We start from the raw sequence: 13,838 nt of genomic DNA on the forward strand, positions 1-13,838 counted from the left end.
ATGGACAGCCACATCATATTCAGATTACGTTGATTGGACTACATTGTTTTTGGTATCTTTTAGTTGTCACTGTATTAGATTAAGCAGAGGTGATTTGATGATGTTGAAATGTTGAAGTTGAAATGGTGCTGGAATAGTGAAGGCAGCTCCTTTTTTCTTTGTGACTTGCGATAACTCTCTGTGGTTCTAAATCAGTAGTTGTTTAGTAGTACGAAAATGTTGGAAACTGTAACTTGCTTGACCATGCTGTAAATCATGTTAGTTTGTTAGATGCAATATGTTTGTGGACTTCACAGGACAGAGGTTGCTCTCCGGTTTTGTGACGAAACAAAGGTGTAGTTGAATTTATTCTGCCATTGTCCCTTGTTATTGTCTCGGCCGTAGGCTTATATATCACAGCGGCAAGGCATATGAACTAACATGATTTATAGAGTAAACAACACAATTACCACAACATAGGTTGTAATACAGCTTTTATATCTGGCTTGGCTTTCCCAGTGATTTTACCCACGCATAGCTACTGAGACAACAAGTGCTCATTGTGCAAATGCATTTATGTTTTCAATAAACATTGGAGACTAAATATAGATGACATGTTTCAACAATCTAAGCCAACCCCGTCTGTTTTGCCCCATAGCTGAGCACACGTCGGTCTTGTTGCTAAACAACCAACCCCTCTATAGCAGTAGCAATCCAGGGTTTATATACGTGATTTTACTGTAACCAATTCCCCTTTGTCACGTCCTCTGAGGAAAGACTCTCAGCCAATCACCGTTCACCATCTGTAAGCATGGCGGCGGACTTCAGGTGGGGATGTGCTGTGCTCTTGCTCTGTACGTATTTGATATGTATTTTAGCAACGGACGGTCAAGATAACAAGCCCAAGAAGAAGAAAGATATCCGGGATTACAATGATGCTGATATGGCACGGCTTTTGGAAGAATGGGAGGTAAACAACACGTTTTTAACTCGGTTAATAGCTGCTTTTCAGTTACTCAGACAGCTGGCTAGCAACTCGGCTAACTAAATGGCTAATCAGAAAGCTAGCTAACTAACGTGCGCAACATAATTCCTGTCTGATCTCAATGATCTTCGTAGCTTGCTAGATAGCTACAAGCCCCAAATTATTGCTCCTTCCTGATAAGGTATAACTGTCATGCAGCATCATAGCTATAGTCCATTGTATTATATACCGTAACTAGCTAACCTTGACCTGCTAAGTTAGCGATATGTTTGTTAATGAGTGAACTAGCTAGCTAACCAGGAAGTCATCCTGTTTCACGTGATATATTCTTTGCAGCTGGGTATCCATCAATCAATCAAATGTATCAGCAGATGTCACAGTGCTATACAGAAACCCAGCCTAAAACCCCAAACAGCAAGCAATGCTCGTTGCACTCTCCACACAACTTTCTTTGATGTCTATCTAGCTAACTAGTTAACTAGGATAGCCAATTTACTATTCTGTTCCTATTTGAATGAATAGCTTTGTTGCATTACTGAAGTACTTGTAGTCAATGATATCATTCATTGTGTAATAGGTCGAACTCAGTCTCATCTCTTCCTCCCCACTTCTTTCAGAAAGACGATGACATCGAGGAGGGCGACCTCCCTGAGCACAGACGGTCCCCCCCGCCTATCGACTTTTCCAAGGTGGATGCTTCCAAGCCTGAGGAGCTGCTGAAGATGTCCAAGAAGGGAAAAACTCTGATGGTGTTTGCCACGGTGGCGGGAGAGCCTACGGAGAAGGAAACCGAGGAGGTGACCAGTCTGTGGCAGAGCAGCCTCTTCAATGCCAATTTTGACATCCAGAGGTAGGCCTATACTTCAGTCCAATGCAGCATTTCTCAAACCTTTCTCATTGTATAATGGCCTGCAAACCTACTGTGCTGGACTGTGCGCTATTTCACGGTTGGCCTAAGTCTGTACTGCTAAGAACATTTTTATATATAAACAAATAAATCCCTACTAACTTATAACAAACCCTCCCAAGCTCTTCAAACTTTCTCTATCATGCTGAGATAATCCATCTTTAGGATTATTTAGCATTTCAAAAATAATGTTGACTAACATCTGTTACCCACGATAGCTCTGTTGTCATATCCACAATAATCTTCAACCTGGCATTTCTGCTTTCCACAATCTGAGTCGTGGTAATAACCTTTCCAATGAAAGCTATGAAGTCAGTTTGATTTACTATCAGTGTCCTTTGACACAGCACAGTGGGATTTTTAGGCCATATTGGGCAATATGGCCTAAAAATCCCACTGTGCTGTGTCAAAGGACACGTTTCCACTGCTCCAGCCCTATCTCTATTTATTTTTACAAAATATATATATATTTTATTTTTTTGTATAAAATGTTCTCAAAATGGCTCTGTGCAGGTCAGTCAAATTCTTCCACAATCTCAACAAACCATTTCTGTATGGACCTCGCTTTATGCATGGGGGTATTGTCATGCTGAAACAGTAAAGGGCCTTCCCCAAACTGTTGCCACAAAGTTGGAAGCACAGAATTGTCTAGAATGTCATTGTATGCTGTAGCGTTAAGAGTTCCCTGGAACTAAGGGGCTTAGCCCGAACCATGAAAAACAGCCCCAGACCATTCTTCCTCCACCAAACTTTGCATTCGGCACTATGCATTCGGTCAGGTAGCGTTCTCCTGGCATCCGCCAAACCCAGATTCGTCTGTCGGACTGCCAGATGGTGAAGCGTGATTCATCACTCCAGAGAACACGTTTCCACTGCTCCAGAGTCCAATGACGGCAAGCTTTACACCACTCCAGCCAACGCTTGGCATTGTGTGCGGCTGCTCTGCCATGGAAACTTCCAATTGAGAGTTTCCATTATCAGAATCTTCCCCTGCTAAGCTTGGCTAGCACAGAATGTTAGCAGTCTATCATTTCCAATGAACCGGGCTAGTTTGACTTCACCTCTCTCTTTCTTTACGGCATTGGTTAATGGGATAGGGTGTCACATCAAACACCACCACAACTTTCCACTTCGACACAATATTACTCTTGTTCCCTACCTTCACCGTCTTCATGCTCTCTGCACTGGAAGCACCACTGCTTTCAGTAGCATGGTCTCTTTTTCCTATTACTTTCCACTACAGACCATTCAGGTCTTTGACCCTCATCCTCCCGCTCCATATCATCAGAACGATCACCCATATTGATCACATTCTAGTGCATCTGTAGCTTCTCCAACCTTCTCTCCATTTCCTTCATCGCTGCCTCCTCACTCGCTGCCATCACTGCGCGTCGCTCCGAGTCTGGTTGGTTCCATCAAGTCACCATGTGTGGAAGGCTAATCCTCTCACCTGGCTGTGCGTCATACCAGTTCATGAAGCTGCTGCTGCTTCTTCCTTCCACAGTGGGAGAGGCTATACAGATATGCCTGGTGCCCTCCTTTCCACCTCTAGGCCCCTGGCAAGTATTTGGTATATTCTAGAGCTAGCACACCTGATTCTAATGGTCAACTAATCACCAAGCCATTGACGACTAATTAAATCAGGTATGTTAGTTTAGGGCTACAACCAGATAGTCCATTTTGACATCCAGAGGTAGGCGCTAATGTTAAAAAGGACAGCTAAAGCGGTGAGCCTTAGTTCTGCTCCTGGAGAAACTGCCATCATTGACTGCTAGTTTCGTCCCAGTTTAGTGCCATCACACCTGATTAAACTAATCAATTGATTAGTTGAATCGGGTGTTTTTACCGATGAACAGGATTGAAGATCTCTGAACAACACATTGATTGTTATGCTCCTAAGAAGGAATAAGCCTAGGTATGTTTGATAGAATTAGCATTGCACCATCCTGAGAACTCTTGATAAAGAACAGAGGTTCGACATCATTGAACCTCTGGTTTGAGAGAGATGATATGATAGCTAAAGAGCTGTAGTTAATGTAATCTTGTTTGGGTTGGCACACACTAGTATGTAACCAAACACACTAATACGTAACCAAACTAGGGCTGCACATTTTGGGGAATATTCGGAGGTGGAAACTTTCCGTGAGAATATATGGGAATATATGGGAATTAACGGGAATATATTAATACCATTTAAATGTATATGTTTTTTTGCATTGGATATATTTACTATATCATATGGAGACAAAAAAATAAACCTTTTACCTTAAGTAGACATAATTGCAAACTATTAAATCCTTCCAATAGAAATGTTGAAAAAACAATTTAGTTACGAATTGAACTTTAATTAAATGAGTTGATTCTTCACAAGGGATGATTTCACTGAACAACAAAAGGGAATATTGAATGATCCCCAATGATCCATCGCATCTCCCAAAAACGTTTTCAACATACATCTGTAAAATGATAGTCTAGAAACTACAACTTTGGTTGTCTTCCTCTCAGGCTTCCATGTCTTCTCCCTGGACCTCCTCAATGACCACCTCTTGAACATCAGACTCTGAGGCCTCATCTTCACTGTCACTTTCCAACCTTGTTGAGGATGGCTCGTTGTCAGGCTCAAAAAGCCTCAAATTTGTCCGGATGGCCACCGATTTTTCAACCCTTGTATTGGTCAGCCTGTTGCGTGCTTTGGTGTGTGTGTTCCCAAACAAGGACCAGTTGCGCTCTGAGGTGGCTGATGTTGGTGGAATTTGGAGGATGATGGAGGCAACAGAGGAAAGAGCCTCAGATCCACTAAGTCCCTTCCACCAGGTGGCTGATGAGATATGTTGGCACGACTGCCATATTGCATCTCCATCCCAAAGCCCTTGCTTGGAAGTGTACTTCGCCAGACTGCCAAGAACCTTGCCCTCATCTAGGCCAAGGTGGTGAGACATGGTAGTGATGACACCATAGGCCTTGTTGATCTCTGCACCAGACAGGATGCTCTTGCCAGCATACTTGGGGTCCAACGTGTACGCTGCGGCGTGTGTGGGCTTCAGGCAGAGAAGTCTGCACGCTTTTTGATGTATTTCAGAACTGCAGTTTTCTCAGCTTGGAGCAACAGTGAAGTGGGCAGGGCAGTACGGATTTCTTCTCTTACATCTGCAAGCAGAGTCTGAACATCCGACAGGATGGCATTGTGCAATGGCTATAGGTTTTAGGAGTTTCAGGCTGCTTATAACTCTCTCCCAAAATGCATCATCCAAGAGGATCCTCCATATCGGCAGACTGTAATATGGCCATTTCTTGGAGAGACTCCTTCCCCTCCAGGAGACTGTCAAACTTGATGACAACACCACCCCAACAGGTGTTGCTGGGCAGCGTCAATGTGGTGCTCTTATTCTTCTCACTTTGCTTGGTGAGGTATATTTCTGCTATAACTTGATGACCGTTCACAAACCTAACCATTTCCTTGGCTCTCTTGTGGAGTGTATGCATTGTTTTCAGTGCCATGATGTCTTTGGGGAGCAGATTCAATGCATGAGCAGCACAGCCAATGGATGTGATGTGAGGGTAGGACTCCTCCACTTTAGACCAAGCAGCCTTCATGTTCGCAGCATTGTCTGTCACCAGTGCAAATACCTTCTGTGGTCCAAGGTCATTGATGACTGCCTTCAGCTCATCTGCAATGTAGAGACCGGTGTGTCTGTTGTCCCTTGTGTCTGTGCTCTTGTAGAATATTGGTTGACGGGTGTAGATGATGTAGTTAATTATTCCTTACCCACGAACATTCGACCACCTATCAGAGATGACTGCAATAGTCTGCTTTCTCTATGATTTGCTTGACCTTCACTTGAACTCTGCATCCAGAAAATGAGTAGATAAAGCATGTCTGGTTGGAGGGGTGTATGCTGGGCGTCGAACATTCTGAAATCTCTTCCAATACACATTGCCTGTGAGCATCAGAGGTGAACCAGTTGCATACACAGCTCGAGCAAGACAATCTGCATTTCTCTGACTACGTTCCTCCATTGAGTCAAAAAAAAACTTCTGATTCCAGGAGAACCATGAGCTGTTGCTATTGCTAATTTGTCTGATTCATAATTTTCACCTCTAATAGAAGTAGAGCGACTTTTGTCAGAGGTTGTGAGTGCTGAGGGAACTTTATGCACTTGGCCAGATGATTCTGCATCTTTGCAGCATTCTTCACATATGATTTGACACAGTATTTGCAAATGTACACAGCTTTTCCTTCTACATTAGCTGCAGTGAAACATCTGATGTGTGGGGACAAAATCGTGGGATTTTCCTGTAAAGATTAGAAAGAGTAAAAAAAAAAAATAACAATTCCATGTACAGATAAATAGTTAAGCAGTTAGATTAAACAACTCCTTTGTAAGATAAATGTTTTAAAATGAAACATGTATGGAAACGGGTGAATTAACACTCCTCAGTTAGCAGGCTCAAGCAAGCTAAAAACCACATGGTAGCAAAAATTAACTAGCAGAAATTGTTAACAAGTTAGAAATTATTTAAACACTTTGCTGTAGGCTACTATTTACTAGTTAACAAAAACGAATGTATGTCATATAAAATATATTCACCTCACCCAGTAATGTAATCAACTTACCAGAACGCATGTACAGTTGAAGTCAGAAGTTTACATACACTTAGGTTGGCGTCATTAAAACTCGTTTTCCAACCACTCCACAAATTTCTTGTTAACCTCTCTGGGATATGTGGGACCCTAGCGTCCCAACTGGCCAACATCCAGTGAAAATGCAGAGCGCCAAATTCAAAGAAATTACTATAAAAATTAAACTTTGATGAAATCACACATTCAATATACCAAATTAAAGCTACACTTGTTGTGAATCCAGCCAACGTGTCAGATTTCAAAAATGCTTTACGGCGAAAGCAAACGATGCTATTATCTGAGGATAGCACCAAAGCAAACAAACACAGACCATCATATTTCAACCCTCCAGGCGCGACACAAAACGCAGAAATAAAGATATAATTTATGCCTTACCTTTGAGGAGCGTCTTCTGTTGGCACTCCAATATGTCCCATAAACATCACAAATGGTCCTTTTGTTCGATTAATTGCGTCGATATATATCCAAAATGTCCATTTATTTGCCGCGTTTGATCCAGAAAAACACCGGTTCCAACAAGCGCAACGTGACTACAAAATATCTCAAAAGTTACCTGTAAGCTTTGTCCAAACAAGGAGGCCTACAAACCTGACTCGGTTACACCAGCTCTGTCAGGAGGAATGGGCCAAAATTCACTCAACTTATTGCGGGAAGCTTGTGGAAGGCTACCCGAAACGTTTGACCCATGTTAAACAATTTAAAGGCAATGCTACCAAATACTAATTGAGTGTATGTAAACTTCTGACCCACTGGGAATGTGATGAAAGAAATAAAAGCTGAACTAAAATAATTCTCTCTACTATTATTCAGACTAGAGGTTGACCGATTATTATTTTTCAATACCGATACCGATTATTGGAGGACAAAAAAAGCCGATACCGATTAATCGGCCGATTTAAAAAATAAAATAAAAATAAATAAAAAAGTGTATATATATCACACACACACACATTTTTGTAATAATGACAATTGCAACAATACTGAATGAACACTATTTTAACTTAATATAATACATAAATAAAATCAATTTAGTCTCAAATAACATGAGCAGAGCTTGTCTGCATGGTCCCCTGTCAGTCTGCTCCTCCGCGAAACACAGACCTTATTTGAAGTAGATCAAGACCTTCTCTATGGAAGACATGAACGGTAAAATAACGAAGGAACCCCTTTCAAGTTCAGCCGCAAGTTATTACAGGAATTATAACGTGTTGACTATTTCTCTCTAAACCATATACCTTTGACTAATCCGGAAACTATCACCTCAAAATACGGAACGGAATAAACGTTTTGTTTTCATCTAACGGGTGGCATCCATGAGTCTAAATATTCCTGTTACATTGCACAACCTTCAATGTTATGTCATAATTACGTAAAATTCTGGCAAATTAGTTCGCAAAGAGCCAGGCGGCCCAAACTGTTGCATATACCCTGACTCTGCGGGCAATGAACGCAAGAGAAATGACACAATTTCACCTGGTTAATATTGCCTGCTAACCTGGATTTCTTTTAGCTAAATATGCAGGTTTAAAAATATATACTTGTGTATTGATTTTAAGGCATTGGTGTTTATGGTTAAGTACACATTGGAGCAATGACAGTCATTGATTGATTGTTTTCTATAAGATAAGTTTAATGCTAGCTAGCAACTTACCTTAGCTTACTGCATTCGCGTAACAGGCAGGCTCCTCGTGGAGTGCAATGTAATCAGGTGTTAGAGCATTGGACTAGTTAACTGTACGGTTGCAAGATTGAATCCCCCGAGCTGACAAGGTTAAAAACCTGTTCCTAGGCCGTCATTGAAAATAAGAATGTGTTCTTAACTGACTTGCCTAGTTAAATAAAGATTAAATAAAGGTGCAATTTTTTTTTTTTAATATTGGCAAATCGGTGCCCAAAAATACCGATTTCCGATTGTTATGAAAACTTGAAATCGGCCCTAATTAATCGGCCATTCCGATTAATCGGTCGACCTCTAATTCAGACATTTCACATTCTTAAAATAAAGTGGTGATCTTAACTGACCTAAAACAGGGAATTTTTACTTGGATTAAATGTCAGGAATTGTGAAACTGAGCCATATACATTTAAACTAAGGTGTTTGTAGACTTCTGACTTCAACTGTAGTCCTTGGCTCAGACAGTCTAGTAGTGTGGGCTCAATAGCATGTCATTAGTTTGCAAGATCTTGAGAATAAGCTGTACATGTGATGGAAGAGTGCACTGTGCATGCAGAGGGTTGCAATTCCATTGAATTGTGGATAGTTTAACCAAAATATGCCAGAACCTAGAATTGCCTTATGTGTATCCCACAAAAAAGGTTCACTGTTATAAGCTAACTTTTTTGATGAATTTAAGCGAAATTCCCAGGTTAACTTCCCATGGAAATTTCCCGACCCTTTGCAACCCTAAACCAAACACACTAATACTGTACGTAACCAAACAAAATGTTGACAATAGATTAGTTCATTATTGTAAAAAATAAATGTTGTTTTTGCGGTTTTCTTTATTCCCAGACTTTAGACTTTGGCTAATGTCCCATGTTGTACCTCTCCCCTCGTACTGTAGGTTCGTGGTGGGCTCCAACCGGGTCATCTTCATGCTGCGAGATGGCAGCTTCGCGTGGGAGGTCAAGGACTTCCTGGTGGCCCAGGAACGCTGCGCCGAGGTCACTGTGGAAGGCCAGGTGTTCCCTGGGAAGGCTGCCAAGAAGGATGACAGCGCCAAGGCAAAGCAGCAGAACGAAGTGAACACCAAAAAGAAGGGCAAGAAGAAGTCGGAGGGCAAGAAACCCGACCTGGACGGCAACAAAGCGAGTAAAGACAAGGTTGAACTGTGATTGGCTGACGATTGAGAGAGCTGGGATTGGCAGAACAATCACAAGGCCCGTCCAGACCAAAAACAACACCTAGCTTCTTTCACTTTAGTATTTGCAGATCTGAGGCCAATGGGTAGAAGAATGCGTCTGACTACTACCTAGCCTTTCAGTCAGGCTTTATGGAGCTGCCACAGATCTGCAGACACTGAAGTGGTAGAGGCTAGGGGAAGGGACTTGGAGAGAGGTTCAACAGTGACACAGCACGAGACCGTTTTGTGGTACTGTGTACTCTATCAAGCCTATTAAAGTCAGGGTCAATGACTGACCTCAGAGCAGATGTTAAAGTGTAGCTTTGAGGTTTCTGGTTTATTTTACACACCTGTCACTGAGTCTGAAGGTCAACATGTTATTTTGTACGGCTTGTCTCTTTTACAATGTAGGGAAGTGACTTTTTTATTTTGAAACAAGTTATGAATCCAACCAGTGCTTCAATATTACTTTTTGTCATTGTTTTCCACTATATTGTTCGACAAACAGTACATTTGTTAGAGGCATTGTATTTCATTATTCCAATAAAACATTTAATACAGGAAATTATTTGAGCACAAACTGATTTTCCTACATGTGCCAAAACCACTGATTTAGAATTGAGAAATGTATAAAGGTGTCCCTAATGGCACCCTGTTCCCTATGTAGTGCACTACTTCTGACCAGAACCCAAGTACTGCACTACACAGGTAATGAGTTCTATTTGGGACGCACACATAGATAACTGTGATTCTTTTTGATTGTTGATTTCTTGTATTCACCTTCAATAATACAGTTGAGTTCAGTATTGACTTGTAGCATACAATTGCAGTGGTCGGTCACGTGTACATGGATTTTCAATAAATTACAGAATAAAATGATTTTCTTTGTTAATGGGTTGCTTTTTGGGGAAGTAATATGTGTGAACTGAGACATCATTCCCTCTGCTCGTCCTCTTACTATTTTCCTCCCCATCTTTCCATTTCTCACACTTCTTATTCTGGCATGGCTGTCTGACACATCCCTGAAGGGGGGGTGTTTGTGTGTGAACAAATTCGTCTTGGAAGGAGCAACAAATGTTGAGTCCACTGCGTTATGGGGCTATCTGCCTGTCCCTACAGACTCAGTGTTGGGATTTTGTATTGTCATGTTCTATATATCCTGTCTGGCATGTTGTCTAAACTCAGGTGGACTGGAAATAATGGTGTTAAGCCTAGATTCAATCAGTTCAGCATTAACCTGCTAGAACCAAGAAACGTATTGTTCTGATATAATACTTGGGCTGGATTCAATCCCTATCATCGAATATGGCAGAAGATCCATGTTAATGGGAAACTACCTCTACATTTTGAGTGGACATAAGCAGCATTTACCGTTAATGCAGTCTCCGCAACAGCGGGACAATTGCCTTATAATTGTCAATCGCGCTTTAAAGCGGGTCTTCAGCGCTATGGATTGAATAGAGCGTCTGGTTTTTTTCCTTTACGTAAGCCAACAGAGCCCCAGTCTTGTGGTGTTTTAGAGGGTTACTGAGGTCCAGAGCTGGAGGCCTCCACTTAACTAGTCCTCTCTAGCTCTCTCTCTGTCTCTCAGCATGTGAGCATAGCTCAGCATTCCACAATGATTTATAATGGGCCTGGGAGCCACACCCTTTACGCTGCGCTCACACAAAGGAACCAGCACATGAGAACCAACGGGGCTGGAGCCAACCATTGCCCCTTGCTGATAGTAATTCCAACCTGCAGAGCCCATTAACTTCTCCAATAACGCTGCTAGGATAGCATCCCAAATGGCACCCGGTTACCTAGTGCACTACTTTTTGACCAGGGCTCATTGGGAATAGGGTGCCATTTGGGATAACTCCAAACCAAAGTGTCTGTTCAAATGTGTAGGCTGATGGTTGACATGTGGAACTGATGTGTTTCCTGGTTGAAACAATAATTGGATAACAGAACATCAGAAATGTGTTGCTGCAACGGTAACTGGTGTTTCTGTGCAGGAAGTCTTTATTGGGGTACACATACGCACACACAGGCTTATAAATTCACTTATTTATTTATTTCTGTACAAAAGTCATTCAAAGATTTTAAGTCATGAGATTGAATTACTTTACAAGCCCAAGTCACGTATAATACATCACATCCATTTGGTGTAGGGTTAAAACAAAACAACGCGGTAACTACGATGAGTCATATTATGCCATAGCAGTGTTTAGTATGATTGTTTTGAAATGTTATAGTATTTTTATTCTTACATACAATTCAGGACCAGAATACAATACAACTCAAAAGATGTCCCTTGTAGATTTTGTTCAATTATGTCTGTACAATAAATAAGTATAAAATATATCTCTGTTATCAATCTGTGGAACTTTTAAAAACACATTTAAACATAGAAAACACTAACAACTACCACGTCCGAAAAAAGACCAGCTATTTCGGGCAAAGGGAAACGTTTATCTGATTCTTGCCAGATTTGAAGAAAAATCGGCAATTTATAAATTGCTTAAATAACATTTAAAGTTTTGATTTGGGAGTATTGTCTAAGACCAGATAGCACTTTAGAAGTGACCAAAAAATGTCCTTGGATATATTCAGGATCATTTTGGGGTTTCTTTACATGCTGGTATGTTTAATAAAACACAGACCGATGGACCACAAACGTTCATATGAACAGTTATATAAAACCAAACATTACACAATATCAAGTAAGCGATCTAGAGCCCTCACATAAAACACGGGGAAACAGCTTCTCTGGAATGGAATCTTCAGGCCAGGTGGACTAAATGTTTGCACCTGGTGCAAAGTCTGGCGCAATGTTTACACATGTTTTTTATTCAGTAGAAGGGTAAAAAAAAATGTATCTTAATTTACCTAAAAGATTTTCCAGGTAATCTTAAAAAGGTCAAATGCAGCTGTTTTTTTTAAATCTCAATATCAAATCATTTCTGGGTAACAATTAAGTACCTTAAGTGATTGTTTTTAATTAAAATGGTCAAAAAGAAATACAAATAGCTTCTTAGCAAAGAGCAATTTCTCAAGCAAGGATTTAGCTAGGACTGGCTGGGAGTGGTCTAGCTGTTATTGGCAGAGGTTTGGAACTATCTTCGTTATTGGTCTATTAACTAATGGTGATGTCACCAGGCAGGCCAAAACTCCATCTCACCAAAACAGGCTGATATGTCAGGTGGTCTTTTCAAACAGCTCGCACACTAAAAGGACATTATCATCATTTCACACTATTATTCCAACCTCAGTGTGGAAATATTTATAAAACACCGGAAAATCATGTTTTTTACCAAACTGGGCCTTTAACCTGTAATTGACCTTTTGGTTCTACTTTAAAAGTCACTTAATCTCTCTCTTCTACTTCATTGGTCTACATTTTTGTTCTAGTGTGTTAAACGACGTTAACTTCCCACTGGAAAACACAGGTGCAAACATTTAGGAAATCTGTCTCTGAGTAGGATGAAAAACAAGAAATGTTTGTTGGTCATTTTTTCTCCTCGCGTTTTAAAAGTCAAGTATAGTCAAACGAACGACACAGTCGAATCACTCACATAGTCAACATTGTCACATAAACAGAGACCTGCATGGCGGGGAAGTTGACAGGTGACAGAAAAACGCATGCGTTTGATTGGCCGGCCCACACTCTGTAGCACCAGGTTGAAACCGTCCCTAACCACAGATCTAGGATCAGATTACCTTAATTAATCTTTAGTGGTGAAAAACATCTGATCTTGGACCAGTAGTTATAGGAACAACTTTGACCTACTCCAGCCCTAGGGGCAGTGTGTGTGGGAGGTGTGGGAGGTGTAGTCTCGTGTGTGCCCCCACTACACCTGGTTCCTCCTCTCCTCTCTCCTCTCATAGCTTAATCTTCTTGACCACAGGGATAGGGAGGACTTGATGGATCTTAGCTCTCTCCTCATCCACCTCCATACGGACCCAGTCAGGTCGAAAAGTGCCCTTGAAGCCTACAAACGTGAGCTTGTCTGAAACAGAGAAATAAAGAAACACTGGCTCAATGTCAGCTGCTCACATTCTGAGTACACAACTATTTCTCTCTCCAACAAATCCACAAGAAATACAAGAAACAAACAACAACAAATAACACAAAAATCACCCCCAAAACTTTCCTAGAAGGACAGCGCGGGAAAGGGGGAGAGGGGGAAGAAACAGGGGAAAGAGGAGGGAGAAAGACAAAGCGAGCTAGCTGGCATTCCTCCTCCTCCATTCTCCAACACTGTGCATACCACTGAGGCGTCTCACCCCATCCAGGAATGATTTCTACACAAATAGACCATTTGTCGTCTCTGGAATTACACCCCACAGTGAGAAAAATGTGTCCCGCAGCCTGCTCCGGGATGTCTAGGGGCGTAGAATCTATTTAGTAGAATGTACTGTATGATCTAAAATTAGAATCAGAATTTGGAGAAGGATTTCTGAATTCCAAAATGTGGGTTGTGTCAAGTGACTTGAAGG

The 13,838-nt window shown here is 41.3% G+C and overlaps 2 protein-coding genes across 4 annotated transcripts in view; one reads left to right on the forward strand and one right to left on the reverse strand.

Annotated features, from left to right (window-relative positions):
• The first annotated feature begins 644 nt into the window (after positions 1-644).
• Positions 645-10,235, forward strand: mesd (mesoderm development LRP chaperone). Its single transcript, XM_071400860.1, has 3 exons — positions 645-949; positions 1,582-1,814; positions 9,078-10,235. The coding sequence occupies exons 1-3, from the start codon at positions 791-793 to the stop codon at positions 9,346-9,348; spliced, it is 663 nt and encodes a 220-aa protein (XP_071256961.1). The 5' UTR covers positions 645-790; the 3' UTR covers positions 9,349-10,235.
• A 1,082-nt stretch (positions 10,236-11,317) lies between these two features.
• Positions 11,318-13,838, reverse strand: part of LOC139575666 (cell migration-inducing and hyaluronan-binding protein-like) — a 167,083-nt gene continuing 164,562 nt past the window's right edge. For all 3 annotated transcript variants that reach the window (XM_071400857.1, XM_071400858.1, XM_071400859.1), the window contains exon 29: positions 11,318-13,348. In XM_071400857.1, the coding sequence (XP_071256958.1) occupies positions 13,221-13,348 (128 nt within the window). In that variant the 3' untranslated portion in view covers positions 11,318-13,220. The remainder of the gene's footprint in view (positions 13,349-13,838) is intronic.

This window comes from Salvelinus alpinus, chromosome 5, assembly GCF_045679555.1.
Source record: "Salvelinus alpinus chromosome 5, SLU_Salpinus.1, whole genome shotgun sequence".
In the NCBI taxonomy this organism is placed as follows: Eukaryota; Metazoa; Chordata; class Actinopteri; order Salmoniformes; family Salmonidae; genus Salvelinus; species Salvelinus alpinus.